The 18,905-nt window shown below is 41.4% G+C and overlaps 1 protein-coding gene across 1 annotated transcript in view; it reads left to right on the top strand.

Annotated features, from left to right (window-relative positions):
- The window catches only part of sgtb (small glutamine rich tetratricopeptide repeat co-chaperone beta), a 39,554-nt gene extending 24,246 nt beyond the window's left edge, over positions 1 to 15,308 (top strand). Inside the window, exons 7-11 of the mRNA XM_060830455.1 lie at positions 4,222 to 4,284; positions 7,815 to 7,852; positions 7,947 to 8,030; positions 14,841 to 14,961; positions 15,298 to 15,308. Of these exons, the coding sequence (XP_060686438.1) occupies positions 4,222 to 4,284; positions 7,815 to 7,852; positions 7,947 to 8,030; positions 14,841 to 14,952 (297 nt within the window). The 3' untranslated portion in view covers positions 14,953 to 14,961; positions 15,298 to 15,308. The remainder of the gene's footprint in view (positions 1 to 4,221; positions 4,285 to 7,814; positions 7,853 to 7,946; positions 8,031 to 14,840; positions 14,962 to 15,297) is intronic.
- The last annotated feature ends 3,597 nt before the right edge of the window (positions 15,309 to 18,905 follow it).

Genomic DNA, 18,905 nt, shown 5'->3' with positions numbered 1-18,905 from the left:
TGCTCTTTTTTGAGGTGTTGGAAATGATTTCCTTGAATTCCAGGCGCAGCAATTACTGTTTTATATGATGATGCATTGTTTTGGAACTTGCAGAAAAAAAAACTCAAAACAACAGCACTTTTAAAAGGGAGAAGAACAGAGAAAAGAAACCCATGATGAGGTCAGTGCAGGAGAGAGAGAGAGAGAAACCCACATTGCTCAATGACACAACAGTGAACATGTCGCTGGACTTTCAGAGTGTGTCTGGGAAAATTAACAAACAGTGAAATTCACAACTGATCTTGGGAGAGGTCACAGCACAGAAACAGATAAGTGGATATTTTAAGTGTGGTCTTACAGTAAGTCTGCAATAGTGAGTAGAGTGAGTTCTTTCTTGATTAAATGTTTCATTGAGATACGTCTCTTGATGAAACTTAAAATATAAGCCATAAGTATTAATTTAACCTGGAGCTGTGTTTTGTTGCGGAATAAGACAGTGCTATTTTCTGGGTCTGTAGATTGAAAGAAGCAAAAATGGCCTTTAGTAGATATGTTGTTCTTGTCAGATGTGGGAGTTTTGGGAGAGTTACTGAGGATTATATCTACAATAAATGCCATTGGTTGGGAAGCCTATCAGATTGAATAGACCGGTTGGAGAGACAGTGAGGGGCAATAAGGACTTTATAAGAGCAAGGGAATGAAATGGATGGCAGTTATAGGAAGGGGGAAACGTCGCAGATACAGTCACATACATGGGTTAACTCCAGGAAAGGTAAGAGAGATAGGCAGTTAGTGCAGGAGTTTTCTGTGGCTATCCCATTTCAAGCAAGTATACTGTTTTGTAAAATGTAGTGGGTGATGGATTCTCAGGGGAATGTAGCACATACAGCTAAGTTTCTAGTGTTGAGACTGGCTCTAATGTAATGAGGAGTACGCCAGGCTCCAAGAGATCAATTGTGTTAGGGGACACTTTTGTCTGAGGTACAGACAGACATTTCTGTGGCTAGCACAAAAAATCAGAATGTTGTGTTGCTTCCCTGGTGCCAGGATTAAAGATGTTCCAGAGAGGGTGCAGAATGTTCTCAAGGGGGAGAGGGACCAGCAGGAGGTTATTATACACATTAGAACTAACAAGATAGGAAGGGAAAAGGTTGAGATTCTGAAGGGAGATTATAGAAAGTTTAGGCAGGAATTTAAAAAGGAGGTCCTCAAGAGTAGTAATATCTGGATTACTCCCAGTGCTATGAGCTAGTGAGGGCAGGAATAGGAGGCTAGAGCAGATGAATGCATGGCTGAGGAGCTGATGTTGTGGGTGAAGGATTCACATTTTTGGATCATTGGAATCTCTTCTGGGGTAGAAGTGACCTGTACAAGAAGGACAGATTGCACCTAAATTGGAAAGGGACTAATATACTGGCAGGGAGATTTGCTGGAGCTGCTTGGAAGAATTTAAACTAGTAAGGTGGGGGGGGGGGGGGGGGGAAACCAAGGGAGATAGTGAGGAAAGAGATCAATCCTACACTGGTATAGTTGAGAACAAAGGCGAGTCAAACAGGTCAGGCAGGGAAAAAAACTGCGAACAAGGTAGGACTGATAAATTAAAATACATCAATTTCAATGCGAGAGGCCTAACAGGGAAGGCAGATGAACTCTGGCATGGTTAGGAACATGGGACTGGGATATCATAGCAATACAGAAACATGGCTCAGGGATGGACCGGACTAGCAGTTTAATGTTCCAGGATACAAATGCTACAGGATGGACAAAAAGAGAGGCCAGGGAGGAAGGGGAGTGGTGTTTTTGATAAGGGATAGCATTACAGCTGTGCTGAGGGAGGATATTCCCGGATATACATCCAAGAAAGTTATTTGGGTGGAATTGAGAAATAAGAAAGGGATGATCACCCTATTGGGATTGTATCATATCACAGGGAAATTGAGAAGCAAATTTGTAAGGACATGTCTTGAAACGGTTAAAAGTGGATAAATCCCCAGGACCTAATCAGGTGTACCCGAGAACTCTGTGGGAAGCTAGAGAAGTGATTGCTGGGCCTCTTGCTGAGATATTTGTATCATCGATAGTCACAGGTGAGGTGCCAGAAGACTGGAGGTTGGCAAACATGTTGCCACTGTTTAAGAAGGGCGGTAAAGACAAGCCAGGGAACTATAGAGCGGTGAACCTGACCTCGGTGGTGGGCAAGTTGTTGGAGGGAATCCTGAGGGACAGGATGGACATGTATTTGGAGAAGCAAGGACTGATTAGGGATAGTCAACATGGCTTTGTGCATGGGAAATCATGTCTCACAAACTTGATTGAGTTTTTTGAAGAAGTAACGAAGAAGATTGATGAGGACAGAGCAGTAGATGTGATCCAGTAAGACGTTCAACAAGGTTCCCCATGGGAGACTGATTAGCAAGGTTAGAGCTCACGGAATACAGGGAGAACTAGCTATTTGGATAGAGAACTGGCTCAAAGGTAGAAGAAGACAGAGGGTGGCGGTGGAGGGATGCTTTTCAGACTGGAGGCCTGTGACCAGTGGAGTGCCACAAGGATCGCTGCTGGGTCCCCTACTTTTTGTCATTTACATAAATGATTTGGATGCGAGCATAAGAGGTACAATTAGTAAGTTTGCAGATGACACCAATATTGGAGGTGTAGTGGACAGCAAAGAGGGTGACCTCAGATTACAACAGGATCTGGACCTGATGGGCCAATTGGCTGAGAAGTGGCAGATGGAGTTTAATTCAGATAAATGCGAGGTGCTGCATTTTGGGAAAGCAAATCTTAGCAGGAATTATACACTTAATGGTAAGGTCCTAGGGAGTGTTGCTGAACAAAGAGACCTTGGAGTGCAGGTCGACGGGATTGTGAAGAAGGCATTTGGTATGCTTTCTTTTATTGGTCAGAGTATTGAGTACAGGAGTTGGGAGGTCATGTTGCGGCTTAACAGTATATTGGTTAGACCACTGTTGGAGTATTGCATGCAATTCTGGTCTCCTTCCTATCGGAAAGATGTTGTGAAACTTGAAAGGGTTCAGAAAAGATTTAGAAGGATGTTACCAGGGTTGGAGGATCTGAGCTACAGGGAGAGGCTGAACAGGCTGGGGCTGTTTTCCCTGGAGTATTGGAGGCTGAGAGGTGACCTTATAGAGGTTTACAAAATTATGAGGGGCATGGCTAAGATAAATAGACAAAGTCTTTTCCCTGGGGTGGGGGAGTCCAGAACTAGAGGGTATAGGTTTATGGTGAGAGGTGAAAGATATAAAAGAGACCTAAGGGGCAACTTTTTCACACAGAGGGTGGTATGTGTATGGAATGAACTGCCAGAGGAAGTTGTGGAGGCTAGTACAATTGCAACATTTAAAAGACATCTGAATAGGTATATGAATAGGAAGGGTTTGGAGGGATCTGGGCTGGGTGTTGGCAGGTGGGAATGGATTGGGTTGAGATATCTGGTCAGCATGGACAAGTTGGACTAAAGGGTCTGTTTCTGTGCTATACATCTCTATGACTCTATGACTGTGAACTCATTACAACATTACACTCTCAATATTTTATTACAACTTTGATAGCTAGCAATTTAACTGTAGCTATATAGTACTGAATTTGGTCCTCAAATGTGAACACCTTAAACCATGGTTTGCAGTAGTTCAAGAAGGCAGCTCACTACCAACCTCTCAAGGGCAGTTAAGACTGAGCATTAAATTTCAGCTTAACCACCAGTGCTCACATTACTTGACTAAATTTAAAGATGTTTTTCTGCAAATCCAAGCAATCATTGAAGCGTTAACAGCCACCTCAACTAAGCCTGCTGTCAGACACAGACCATGTCACCCCTTTCACTTTATTTTCAGTTAAAGATGCAATCCTAAAATAAAACCTTTAAACCTTATTATTGAAAGAAATAATTTAAGACTAAATCTTTAGCTATTCTGAGTCAACAAAACTATTCAGCTACTTAACAATGACAATGCTTCTATTATGTAATAGGTTAGGGCCATGTCAACAAACAATATAATAATGAAATGATGACAACTTAAAGTAGCATTTAATATGAACAATATACTATTGTAGTTGCTAAATATCAGTTTAACTATGACTGTAGAAGCCAAACATGTTATTGCACTATTTGTTCATAATTTATTTCTATTTTTGGTGTTGTTTAGAACTCGATTACCTATTGTTTGTTTAATTTATAATTGTTAATACGAATGTGATTATAAGTGATTTCTGTATCTATAGACAGGCGCTGGTTTGGGATTTGATTTAGCAAGTTTACTGAATAATCCAAGTTTTGTAAGTATGGTAAGTATAATTAAAGTAAGGTTACTGCAAAACATACCTGTACCAAAGTGGACAATATTAATTGTGGATCTAATTCATATGATGATATTTGGTAGCTTGGAAGATTTGTTTGCTTTTTAAAGGGAAAATAAGAAGAGAGAGTTGACTTGACTTTCCTTTCCTTCTCCTTTTTCCTCTTCAATTTGGATTTTTTCTTTTATCACCAGTCCCTTGGGGAAGTGAGAGAACAACAACACTTATATTTGCATGTCATCTTTAATCTAGGAAATGCTCGAAGACACTTTACACATAAGAATAGATTTTGGGGCAAAGATAATATTAGAATAGATTATCAAAAGGATAATTGAATAGATGGGTTTTAAGAAAAGTGTTAAATATGAAGAGAGCTGGGAGATATAATAATTGGGAAAGGAATTGAGGCCTATGGGAGATAAATGATTGGAAGTAAATTCTTCAATGGTTAAGTAAAAAGAATGGAGAATATTCAAGAGGTGAGAGTTGAAGGAATGATAAGTGTTGTTGAACTGCATGAGGTTATAGCCATAAGGAGAGGATAGCCAAGAAAAGGTTTAAATACAGAGGCAAAGTTTAATGAAATCCTCTAGCACCAGGTCAAACGTGGGCAAGGAAACCATCTGCTGATACAATTTACAAGTCATCCTGTGGCTAATGAATCAGTACTATTCCATGTTGAAGGTTGAAGGTGGCAAGAACATAGAATGTACACTGGAAAGACGAATTTGGTGTTGACAGGAATTGGAATTGGGCTTTCAGCTCCTCAAATCTGTTCCACCATTCAACCATTCAATGAGATTATGATAGATTAGATTAGATTAGATTAGATTTACAGTGTGGAAACAGGCCCTTCGGCCCAACAAGTCCACACCGACCCGCCGAAGCGAAACCCACCCATACCCCTACATTTACCCCTTACCTAACACTACGGGCAATTTAGCATGGCCAATTCACCTGACCCGCACATCTTTGGACTGTGGGAGGAAACCGGAGCACCCGGAGGAAACCCACGCTGACACGGGGAGAACGTGCAAACTCCACACAGTCAGTCGCCTGAGGCGGGAATTCAACCCAGGTCCCTGGACTTGTTGGGCCGAAGGGCCTGTTTCCACACTGTAAGTAATCTAATGTCTGTGCATAAAAAGCAGACAAATCCCACTTGACAGCCACCCCCTCAATCATTAACAAAATGTGGTTTTTGACAGTACAATCAAAAGGCACTTAAAAAGGAATGACCTGCTTGCTGGTATTAATTTGGATTCTGTATGGCCAATCAGCTTCTGTATGACCTAATGGCTTAAAAATGAACAAAAGAGCTGAACTGCAGAGGTGAGGTAAGACTGACAGTCCTTGACATCAAGGCAACATTTGACTGAGTATGATATTAAGGAGCCCTCATAAAACTGCAGTCAATGGGAATGTCTGTTAGAGTCTCACTTTGCACAAAGCATGATGCTTCTGCTTGCTGAAGTTTAATTCTCTCAGCCCAAGGACATCACTGCAAAAGTTCCTCTGGGCAGTGCTCTCTGCCCAATCATCTTTAGCTACTTTATCAATTACACCCTTCACAATGTTTCACATCACCACCACCCCCGCCCCCCCCCCCCCCCCCCCCCCCCCCCCCCCACCCCCAACCTTAACACTACCCTGTCATAAGGTCAGAAGTGGGAATGCTCACTGCTTATTGCATAACATTGAGTAACAGTTGCAATTCTTAGTTACTGAAGCAGACCATGTCCATGTGCAGCAGGACCTGGTTAATCAGGCTTCGGCTAAAAAGTGACAAGTATCATTTACATCTCTCAAGTGCCAGTCAATGACCATCTCTAATGAGAGAGAGTTGTATCATCAGCTTTTTCCATTCAGCAGCATTACCAGCACTGAACGCAACCGCCCCCCCCCCCCCTCACTATTGACATCCTGAGGTTACCATTGACCAACAACTTAACTAAACTAGCTATGTAATAAATACTGTGGCTACAAAAATTGTTTTGAAGATTGCAGTTTTGATCTTGTATAATTTTGAAATGAACTTCATTGCCTAGCTTTCTAGCCTGGAGTTACCTATGGAATAAAGTATTTAAGGTCACAAGCTGTAGAAGCAGAAGTAAAGTATGGCATTGAGGGTGAGTTGGAGGTTTGGATTAGGAATTGGCTGGCTGTACGAAGACAGAGGGTAGTAGTTGATGATAAAGGTTCATCTTGGAGTGCAGTTACCAGCGGTATTCCGCAAGGATCTATTTTGGGACCACTGCTGTTTGTCATTTTTATAAATGACCTGGAGGAGGGGCTAGAAGGTTGGGTGAGCAAGTTTGCGGATGATACGAAAGTCGGTGGAGTTGTTGACAGTGAGGAAGGATGTGGCAGGTTACAGCGGGATATAGATAAGCTGCAGAGCTGGGCAGAAAGGTGGCAAATGGAGTTCAATGTAGCGAAGTGTTAAGTGATTCACTTTGGTAAGATTAACTAGAAGATGGGATACTTGGATAATGGTCGGATACTTGATAGTGTGGATGAGCAGAGGGATCTTGGTATCCATGTACACAGATCTCTGAAAGTTGCCACCCAGGTAAATAGTGCTGTGAAGAAGGCATATGGCGTACTGGCTTTTATTGGTAGAGGAATTCAGTTCCGAAGTCCTGAGGTCATGTTGCAGTTATATAAGACTCTGGTGTGGCCGCATCTGGAGTATTGTGTGCAGTTTTGGTCGCCATACTATAGGAACGATGTGGAGGCACTGGAACGGGTGCAGAGGAGGTTTGCCAGGATGTTGCCTGGTATGGTAGGAAGATCATATGAGGAAAGGCTGAGGCACTTGGGGCTGTTTTCATTGGAGAAAAGAAGGTTTAGGGGTGACTTGATAGAGGTGTACAAAATGATTAGGGATTTAGATAGGGTTGGCCATGAGAACCTTTTTACACGTATGGAATCAGATATTACGAGGGGGCATAGCTTTAAATTAAGGGGTGATTGATGTTAGGGGTAGATTCTTTACTCAGCGAGTCGTGAGTTCATGGAATGCCCTGCCAGTAACACTGGTGGACTCTCCCTCTTTATGGGCATTTAAACGGGCATTGGATAGGCATATGGAGGATAGTGGGCTAATGTAGGTTAGGTGGGCTTGGATCGGCGCAACATCGAGGGCCGAAGGGCCTGTACTGCGCTGTATTTTTCTATGTTCTATGTTAAACCATTAAGCCACCCCAAGTCTGCTTGGTCATTCATTGTGACCATGGCTGATCTGATGACCCTCAAATCCACTTTTTCTGTCTTTTTCCATAACCCTGGATTCCCTTACTGATGAAAAATGTCTATCTCAGTCTTGAATGTAATTAGTGAGCTAACCTCTTAAGAAACATTTTTTTTTTCCTTTACTGTGCTATTCCAAAGGAGATTTTAGGACAGAAATTGGTTTATGAAAAAAACTGATTTCTCAAAATTTATTATGCCTTCTAAACACTTAGCTCATACTTGAAGATTGCTGCTTTTTTTTTGACTGTATAATTTTTTTCTAGGCTGCAAGCTTGATGCAGAACCCCCAATTACAACAACTGTAAGTTGTCGTATTTTTCATTTTTTTATAAATTTGCATAAAATATGCTTATTAAATTGAATATTTTTCAATTTTATCTCTATATTATGACCAGAATGTCAGGAATGATGTCTAATGCAATTAGTGGTCCTGCAGCAGGAGTAGGAGGTCTGACAGATATGGGCAGCCTAATACAAGCGTGAGTATTTGCAACTTGTAACCTTTGACATTATACAATTTGATTACTATTTTTCATAAATTATGGTACAGAATATTGAGTTTTCATGTAAGGTATTTGTGAGAATTAATGACTGAGTAAAGTATTTCTGTTGTTGAGTTACAATAGTTTTTTTTAGTCCAGTTATTGAAACAATATAAACTAAAGAACTATAACTTAAGAGCCCCAAGACTGAAAGAAAGCTAGATGTTCTTTAATTGCATACTGATCTGATTGATCTATTTGCACAATGTAACCAGCAAACCCCTAATGACAGTTTTGAATCTCTTAAAGTGCTTTTAAAATGCATAGATACAGATACTGCTCAAATTTTTGATTGGTGCATTCTGATATTTGGCCCCAACAAATCAGTACTTGAATGTTTCCTGCAAGTACAGTAAAGAAATATATAGAAACATGTTATTAGTGCATTGAACCTGAATAAAATCCCCCCAAAAATGGCATCTCCAAAATACGAACAGTTAGTGACAGTCCCAAATAATTTGCATTGTAGTAGATACAATTTGTTCCTTGAAATCAAGGACACTCATAAATTAGAAACAATTTGCAACTGATAACTTGCAGGTGCGAGTCAGAAATGAACACAAAAGAAATTGTCTGACATTTTTGGCAGAGTTGCTGCATTACGTTGAAGATTGAATTATTTCGCATTTCATGACAGCTGCAAACTCTACTAGAACTTATTATAATTTTGCTAAATGGTGAATGAATCATGAGATTATTTTAGATGATTTATATGGTGATAATCTTATTGGATTTTCCACCTCAATGCATCCCTGGTTCAAGATATCTCCTGATCACTGATACAGAAAGTCTTAGCTGTATAGGGAATGATCATTTTGAGCCTAGACAGTCAGGTGGCATGGTTGTTGATGTTCAGGATGGAGACTGAAATGATGTGACCTTGACATTAGTGGTGGAGGTCGGAAATTGGAAACTTTGAATACAGTAACAGGAAGAAATGGGAAAGGAGGGTTAAAAGCTCAGAGTAAAGGAGATTGGAAATTTGAGTTACATGGAGAAATGGAATGTATAAGTAGTAGAAAATGGGAGATTGGGGCTCAAGCAGGAAACGAGAGGGGGGAATTCTGTCATTGGTTGTTGATAAAGTAATATCAGCAGCATGGAGGGTGAGCAGCACTTGTTGAGGAACAGTTTATAGATATGGAAGGGTTACTGAGGAAGGGAGGAGGAAGTTCTTAAATTGGAGAGAATTAGATCTTTGGATTTCTTTTATCACCTGACCACTGAGGTAGAAAATAATATTTAATAAGACTGTGAAGAGGGAGAAGAATATTGAAAAGCCTGGAGGTTTACAGGATGCAGCACCAATGCCAGGAGTTTGAGGCATTCACTTGTGCTGACATTTCCCTTGTGAAGGAAGAAGATGGCTCGGTGATGTCATCTCAGGCTGACATCATGAGGATCAGCAAATCCTTCTATGCCACCCTGTATGACGCAAAGTCAACCGACAGCGCAGCCTCCCAGTCGTTCCTGTCCTCTATCACGGAGATCCTAGATGACGGAACACGAGAGAGGCTGGACCAGCCGCTATCTCTGGATGAGCTGACCAGGGCCCTTGAGTCCTTCAAAAAGAATAAAACTCCCAGAAGCGACGGCTTATCGGTCGAGATCTATTCCGCTCTTTGGGACTTGATTGGCCGGGACCTGCTGGAGGTGTATGTCAGTATGCTTCGGGCAGGTACCATGAGTGAATCCATGAGGAAAGGCATCATCACCCTCATCTACAAGCAGAAGGGGGAGAGGGACGAAATTAGAAATTGGAGACCGATCTCACTGTTAAACACAGACTAAAAAATATTGTCAAAGGTCATTGCCAACCGGGTCAGGTCTGCTCTGGGATCGGTGGTCCACCCCAACCAAACCTATGCTGTACCGGGCAGGAAGATCTCTAAGAGTCTTGCACTCCTCAGGGATACGATCGCCTACGTGCAGGACAGTGGGGTGGACACCTGCCTCATCAGCCTGGACCAGGAGAAAGCCTTTGACAGGATATCGCATACATATATGAGGGATGTCCTCTCCAAAATGGGCTTTGGGGAGGGAATCTGCAATTGGATCAGACTGCACTACACCAACCTTGTCAGTGCAGTCTCAATCAATGGGTGGGAATCAGATAGCTTCCCTGTAAGATCTGGAGTCAGGCAGGGCTGCCTACTCTCTCCTGCCTTGTTTGTGTGTTTGCCGAATCCATCAGGAAGGATGCGAGCCTGAGAGGGGTGACTATTCCTGGCAGCGGGGGCCTACAGGTTAAGGCCTCCCTGTACATGGATGATGTCGCCGTTTTCTGCTCGGATCCGCTGTCCGTACACAGACTCCTGTGCATCTGTGACCAGTTCGAACGGGCCTCGGGGGCCAAGGTAAACCGAGGCAAGAGCGAGGCCATGCTCTTCGGGAACTGGGCCGACCAATCCTATATCCCCTTCACCGTCAGGACTGACCACCTGGGGGGGCTGGGGCGTGCGCCAAGACCTGGGAAGAGCTGATCAGAAAGATGAGACAGAACTAGGCAGATGGGAGCAAAGGTCGCTCTCCATCGCGGGAAAAAACCTGGTCATCAGGTGTGAGGTACTCTCAGTATTGTTATATGTGGCACAGGTCTGGCCTATCCCCAGAACCTGTGCTGCCACAGTCACCCGGGCCATCTTCCACTTCATGTGGAGATCAAAGATGGACCGGGTCTGAAGAGACACCATGTACAAAGATCGGTGCAATGGGGGATAAAACACTCCCAATGCCACCCTCAGCCTGATGGCCACCTTTGTGTGTGGCTGCATCAAGCTGTGCGTGGATCCCCGGTACGCAAACACCAAGTGTCACTACGTACTGAGGTTCTACCTGTCCCCGGTGTTACGAAGGATGGGCCTGGCCTCGCTGCCGCAGAACGCTCCGAGTAGTTGGACCGTTCCGTATCACCTGTCCTTCGTGGAGAAATTTTTGAAAAAAAACACCTTTGACCACAAGTCCATCAGGAAGTGGTCTGCACGTAGCGTCCTTGAGACCCTTCGGGAAAAGGAGAGGGTGGATCCTGTTGAGTGGTTCCCTGAGCAGACTGTCAAAGCAATTTGGCAGAATGCCTCATCGTCAGAACTTTCCAACAAGCACCAAGACCTGACTTGGCTGGTGGTGAGAAGGGCTCTCATTTATGCACACCTGGACTCTCTGCCGCACCGCACGCTGCTCTCGAAGCGGCTGCGGGGGGGACGAGACTGTCGCACACCTCCTTCTGGAATGTGTCTATGCAGAGGAAGTCTGGAGAGGAATGCAGTGGTATTTGTCGAGGTTCGTCCCGAGCAGTGCCGTGACGCGGGACTCCATGCTCTACGGCCTGTTCCCCGGGACGCACACCGAGACGAACATCAACTGCGCCTGGAGGATCATCAACTCGGTGAAGGACGCTCTCTGGGTGGTCCGAAACCTGTTGATCTTCCAGCTGAAGGAGTTGACCCCGACTGAGTGTTGCAGACTGGCACATTCCAAGGTCCAGGACAACGTGTTCAGGGACGCGCTGAAGCTTGGGGCAGCTGCTGCCAAGGTGCAGTGGAGAAAGACCACCATTCAACATCTGCCTGTCTAAAGAAGAACAGGGGGCCCATGCAGTCATTTGGGCTCTGCTGACGCCTCAGTTAAATATATGGGCATATGAGCTAGAAATGTACAGACCTGTATATAATAATAATTCTGAGCTGTGTATGTAAATGTTGACATATGTATGGCATTACCTAATGTACAGTCCATCAAATTATTTTATGATTATTTTACGAATAAAGTATATTTTTGAAATATAAAAAAAAAATTCCCTTGCTCAGTGGTAGTCTGGTCTCCTGGTTCTTGGAACTTCCCACACAACAACAAAAGTTGTCAAAAAGCTGGTTCCTGACTTGGGATGTATCACCTTCAGCAGTGAAAGGGAAAACACAATCAACAGAAAATAGAACTGAAATCACATAAGCCAGCACATCACCAGAATTAGATATTTTTAAATTAATTCACAAAATGAAGGCATAATTGATTAGGTAGCATTTATTGCTCATCCCTAATTCCGAGAGGCCAGTGAAGAGTCAACCACAACACTGAGAGTCTGGAGTCAGATGTAGATCAGACCAAAGATGGGCAGTTTCCTTCCCTAAAGGACATTAGTGAACCAGATTCGTTTTTCCAACAATCGACAATGGATTCATAGCATTGTTCGGCTCTTAATTCCAAACTTTTTTTTTATAATTATTGAATTCAAATTCCACTATCTACCATGGCAGGATTTGAACCTAGGTCCCTAGAACTTTACCTAGGTCTCTGGAATAACAGTCCATCGATAATATCATTAGGCCATTGCCTCCCCTGGTGAGAGCAAATAAAGAAGCAACACTGCTAAAGATACAAAAGATTAGCTTCTGTGATATTGGATGCTTCAGGAGGCATAGCTGGCTTAAAAATGCGTCAATCTTGTTTATTTTGTATGTTGGGCCCCGTCATTGAACATGGAAATGTTTGTGGAGCCTTATCTGATTAACCGAATTGTCCACTATCACTAAGGCTGTGTAGTTTATGGATGGCTCCTCAACCCTTTTTCACACCCATAAGCTGCACAGCTGGGATGTCATTGAAATATAGTCACACACAAGAGTGGAGTTCTTTAATAATAAATTTTATTACACAGAAGGAATAAAATAAAATTAAGCTATGCAGATAGAGAACAGATTAGAAAATATTAAAAGCCACAGCAAAACGAACCTTTCAACCTATTTCCCAACACCACCAAATCAAATGTATAGAAATTACCTCTAAATTACACCTTTAATTGAATCTCCCTAATTTCTTTGCTGTGAACAGTGGAATCTACTTTTGTGAACACCCATAAAACTGAGAATTTAAACTATCCCAATTTCTAATAACCTGCAAATTTCTAACCAAATGGGACAAACTAAACTCCTGCTGAGTAACTTACTTGTTCAACTGCTCTGAAAAATTCCTTTCTACGCAGAAATATTAAATTTCTGAACTCAATCTGGTCTCCTGTGAACTGACCTAAACACTTTGTGTCTGTGTTTTTCTAAACTAAAATCATTGATTATTCTGAACTGAAAACAAGATAGCAACTTTTCATATTTTACTCTATCGTAAACTATCACAATATAAACATTTTCCATTGACATTCCGGGGGTCATACCTATATGCTTTCTCAACAATGCTAGATTAGGTCACTGTTTCACAAAGTCTTGACAAACATTACCAACATCCAAATGCCACTATTTTGAAATCTAAACTCCAAAAAATATTAGCCTACCTTTCATCAAAACTTGTCAGTTTGAGTGCTGTTGCAAGAACATTTAAGGAATTTTAGGTGAAGCAATTTGTTTGATCAATACCTCATTCACCACCTTAAACATTTACTCTCTCTACCACAAGTAGAAGTTGCTGAAGTACAATTGATAAGATGCACTGAAGCAACTCACCAATAACCTTTGACAGCATTTTCCAAGTCCTTGCCACCTACTATCTGGAAGGACAAAGGTAGCAGATCTGTGGGAACACCACTGCCTGCACAATTCCCTCAAAATCATTTAGTGCTGGATTAAAATTCTGAAACTCCCTTTCTGATAGCACCTTGGAAATAAATTCACGATGCAGACTGCAGCAGTTCAATAAAGCTGCTCACCAACAACTTAAAGGTAATTTGGGTATGGACAGTATACATTTCCTTGCTAGAATGTCTGCATTCCATGAAAGAAGTGAATTTGCAGTCAGTTTTATGTAGCTGCACAATTCAGTTTTGCATTGGAAACGGAAGACAGGCAGCTATGACAGTTTCACAGTTAAATGCTTTCAACATTTTTTTTAAGCAATTCTTTTCCTATCTTAAGGCAACAGCTGCAGCTTTTCAATGAAACCAGCCTTGCTTCTCCTTTATTTTTCACCTTGCCAATCTCTTTCCTGTGACCTCAAATTACCTTACTCTTCCATGCCAAAATTATATTTACCTATGACTCGTTCCTTTTAGGTAGCTTAATGCATCAAAATCTCGAATATTGTGCTCAAATGTCAAGAAAGGCCACCCGACTCCAGTCCTCATGATAACCCTTGGTAGAAATGCAAGACAGAAGTGGAGAGTTGACATCTACACATCTTTTAACAAAGTAACATCCATGAAATAACCTAAGCAAAATTGAAGTTGCTCATAATTCTTGAAGGATTACTATTAGTTTGTTTTGCCACAATTTTTTTTAAATATCCTAGATGCAACCTATCAATTCAAGGATACTTAATGGCCTTTAGCTCCATTAATTTCCCTAGTACTTTTTTCTCTAGGAATTATTGTATTTATTTCCTCTTCCCCCTTTCACCCTTAAGATTATTCAGTAATTTTGAATTTGTTGATCATGTCTTGAACCACGAAGACTGATGCAAGGTACACATTCAACTCCTCTGCCATTTCCTTGTTCCCCATTATTATTTTCCCAGCACCATTCCCCAAGAGATCAATGCATCTTCCTTTCGCATATTTTATTTTCTTAATAGCACGATCCTACAATTCTATTAGCAGAAATGTTTCAAGATTGTGTATGCATCTGGATGGCTATATGAATAGGAAGGGTTTAGAGGGATATGGGCCAAATGCTGGTTAGTGGGTCTAGATTTATTTTGGATATCTAGTCAACGTGAACAGTTGGAGCGAAGGTCTGTTTCAGTGCTGTACGACTCTATGACGCTAAAAGGACTTATCTTGGTTAACTTCTTATCTGTTTTGTCTAGAGGACAGCAGTTTGCACAGCAGATGCAGGAAGAGAATCCAGAGCTAATAGAACAGTTGAGGAACCAGATCCGAACCCGATCATTCAGTGGCAGCAATGAAGATCACTCATGATGTGCAGTGGTAAGCTTTCTTCATTGATTATTACATTTAGCATTCATACAATCATCAAGTTTAAAATGTCCTTGTAGAGATGCAAAATTATTTAATTCTCCAATTTTATTGATTTACAGCCTAAAAATCACATTTTATAGATATATGAAATCAAATTAAATTTTAGCATGAAATGATGAATTATGATCGTATGAGATAGTCTGACAATATATTTTTCTCTTGCTTTAGTACCCTAACCATTGCCCTGCTTAAATTAGCACTGTTACATGGCCTACTGATTTTAATATTGTTATAAGCACATCTACCAATTTCTTTATTGTGTTTTCATAATTTCTGCTCAAACAGGGAATACATACATCAGAAATCCCAAAGATGCTGGATGCCAGGAGCAAGTATTTATCAATTTTGAATGCCACAGCTTACACAAAACAGACAGGAACATCGGACTGTAATTCATAGTTAACAGACGATTAAGAAGATTTGAGAATGTTTACCATTTGCAGGAAGATTGTACAATTTATTTTACAGTGTGTATAATATGTTTGCAGAATTAATTAAACTAGTTTCTATAATATATGTAGTTTAACAGATATGAAGAAAAAATTTCAGTTGTCATTGGAAGATAAATATTTGGTTTTTAAGCTTGCATCAATGTTACTGTACAAATGTGAATTATTACAGCAACAGATTAGCATTGTGCTCATTGAAAGTGTGACTCAAAATTGCATTTGGACAATGTGATGACAAATTATGAAAATCAATTACTGACAATAATTTAAATTAAGAGTGTTAATGTATTAGTTATCTCAACTTATTTGCACTTTATTCAGAATCTAGGAGATATCTACAAATGTTTAATAATGCATCTTGGGCATTCTATTAACTAATATCCTGGATATTGTTGAGATGAGCTAAAATGTTTTTTTATAGTTTTCAGCTGGTAATTTTCCATTGACTAGGCTAACATTAACACATTGCTTCTCTTGTTACCATATTCCTTCACATCCTCTACCTGTTCCTCAAAAAAAGGAAGTTATAGAATGAATCATAAGATGGTTACAACGCAGGAGGCTAATTTGGCAGGTCGTGTATATGTCAGCCCTCTGCCAGAACATTTCAGCAAAACCTACTGTCTTGTCTTTTTCTCCAAAGCTTTATAAATTATTTCCTCGATGAATATTTTCCAATTTCCTTTTGAAAGCCAAGATTGAATCTGCTTTCACCATGCACTTGGGACATTCCTCATTGCAGAAAAAGTCTATCCTCACATCACCTCTGATTAATATGCCAACCACTTTAAATCGGTGTCTTTTCATTCTTTTTCTACCACCAATAGACAGCTGTCCCTATCTATTCTACCCAGACCCCTCATGATCTTGATCACACCTATTCTATCACCTGTTAACCCTCTGAGGAGAACAGTCCTACCTTGAAGAACCTGCTCATGTGATTGAAGTTTCTCATCTGCAAAAGGCAATTACATTTTGTTGTTGCACCTTCTACAGAATTGAAGCTGTTCACTTGTGCAAAAGGACTAAATATGGTAAACACAAGATGAATGTTTCCAATGACCAGTGAGTTCAGAACCCAAAGGTCACAGTTTAAGAATGCACTATGCTATTTAGGACTGAGATGAGGAGAAATTTCTTCACCGAGAGACTATTAAGCTTGTGGAACACTCTGCCATAGAAAGCGGTTGAGGCCAAAATATTGAATGGCTTCAAGGAATTAGATGTAGTTCTTAGGGCTGAAGGGATCAAAGTATAAGGGGACCAAATGGGAAAAGGGTACGGAGTTGGATGAGCAGCCATGATCATATTGAATGACAGAGCAGTCTCAAGATGTTGGTTGGCTTATTACTATTTTTGATGTTTCTTTAAATCATTTTTGCTCTCTCATCAAGGCCTTTACATAGAGTCAATAGAGTTGTACAGTATGGAACAGACCCTGAAGTCCAACCAGTCTATGCCAACCAAGTTTCCCAAACCAAACTAGTCCCATATGCCTGCATTTGGCCCATATCCATCTCAACCTTTCCGATTCATGTACCTATCCAAATATCTTTTAAATGTTGTAACCGTTCTTCATCTACCACTTCCTCTGACAATTCATTTGTACACAATACTCCAGTTGAGGCCAAACCAGTGTTGTACAGAGGTTCTCCATTACTTTCTTGCTTTTATATTCTATTTCTGTTTATAAAGCTGAGGATTCTATAATGCCTTATTGAACAATATGCCTCACATCCCTCTGCTGTTGCACTCTCATTAGAATTTCAGCCATTAATTTGTATTGCCATTTCCCTTTATTCCTACCAAAACATCTCTTAGCACTTTTCTGCAATGTTTAATCTACCACAAGTCCATCAGGGAGTTGGGGAACACCGTTCTAGCCTGTATCCTTCTGAAGCCTGTTATCCTCTTCCTGACATACCATAATACTTGCATAAATTTGGTATCTGCAAATTTTGAGATTGTGCCCTATACACCCAAGTTCAGATCATTAATATACATCAAGAAATATAATAGTCCTAATATTGATCCCTGGGGAATCCCACTGTATACCATTCTCTGATCAAAGTTTGGGAGAAGATTTGTAGCTCGGGTGCTTGTTGTTGTGGTTCTGTTCGCCGAGCTGGGAGTTTTTGTTGCAAACGTTTCTTCCCCTTTCTAGGTGACATCCTCAGTGCTTGGGAGCCTCCTGCGGCATTTATAGTAGCTTGTCCCTGCCGCTTCCGGTTGTCAGTTGCTGTCCGCTGCAGTGGCCGGTATATTGGGTCCAGGTCGATGTATTTGTTGATAGAATCAGTGGATGAGTGCCATGCCTCTAGGAATTCCCTGGCTGTTCTCTGTTTGGCTTGCGCTATAATAGTAGTGTTGTCCCAGTCAAATTCATGTTGTTTGTCGTCTGTGTGTGTGGCTACTAAGGATAGCTGGTCGTGTCGTTTCGTGGCTAGTTGGTGTTCGTGGATGCGGGTTGTTAGCTGTCTTCCTGTTTGTCCTATTTTGTGTTTTGTGCAGTCCTTGCATGGGATTTTGTACACTACATTGGTTTTACTCATGCTGGGTATCGGGTCCTTTGTCCTGGTGAGTTGTTGTCTGAGAGTGGCTGTTGGTTTGTGTGCTGTTATGAGTCCTAGTGGTTGCAGCAGTCTGGCTGTCAGTTCGGAAATGCTCCTAATGTATGGTAGTGTGGCTAATCCTTTGGGTTACGGCATGTCCTCGTTCCGTTGTCTTTCCCTTAGGCATCTGTCGATGAAATTGCACGGGTATCCGTTTTTGGTGACTACATTGTAAAGGTGTTCTTCTTCCTCTTTTTGCAGTTCTGGTGTACTGCAGTGTGTTGTGGCCCTTTTGAATAGTGTCCTGATGCAACTTCATTTGTGTGTGTTGGGGTGGTCGCTTTCATAGTTCAGGACTTGGTCTGTGTGTGTGGCTTTTCTGTATACCTTCGTGCTGAATTCTCCGTTCGGTGTTCTCTGTACCATCATGTCTAGGAATGGGAGCTGGTTGTCCTTTTCTTCCTGTCTCGTGAATCGGATTCCTGTGAGTGTGGTGTTGATGATCGGGTGTGTTCTCTATTTCTGTGTTTTTAATTATTACAAAGGTGTCGTCCACATATCTGACCCAGAGTTTGGGTTGTATTTGCGTTGACTGTTTGTTCTAACCTTTGCATTACTGCTTCTGCTATGTGTCCAGAGATCGGTGAGCCCATGGGTGTTCCGTTGATTTGTTCGTATATCTGGTTGTTGAATGTGAAGTCTGTTGTGAGGCACAGGTCCAGTAGTTTAAGTATGCCATCTTCGTTAATAGGTTCAACTTCTTGTTGTCTGTTCTGCATGTCCAGCAGGTTGGATATTGTTTCTCTGGCTAGGGTTTTGTCGATAGAGGTGAACAGTGCCGTTACATTGAATGAGACCATGGTTTCTTCCTTGTCTATATGTATATTTCTGA

Source organism: Hemiscyllium ocellatum, chromosome 1 (genome assembly GCF_020745735.1).
Source record: "Hemiscyllium ocellatum isolate sHemOce1 chromosome 1, sHemOce1.pat.X.cur, whole genome shotgun sequence".
NCBI lineage: Eukaryota > Metazoa > Chordata > Chondrichthyes > Orectolobiformes > Hemiscylliidae > Hemiscyllium > Hemiscyllium ocellatum.
This window is presented reverse-complemented; position numbering and strand designations above follow the sequence as displayed.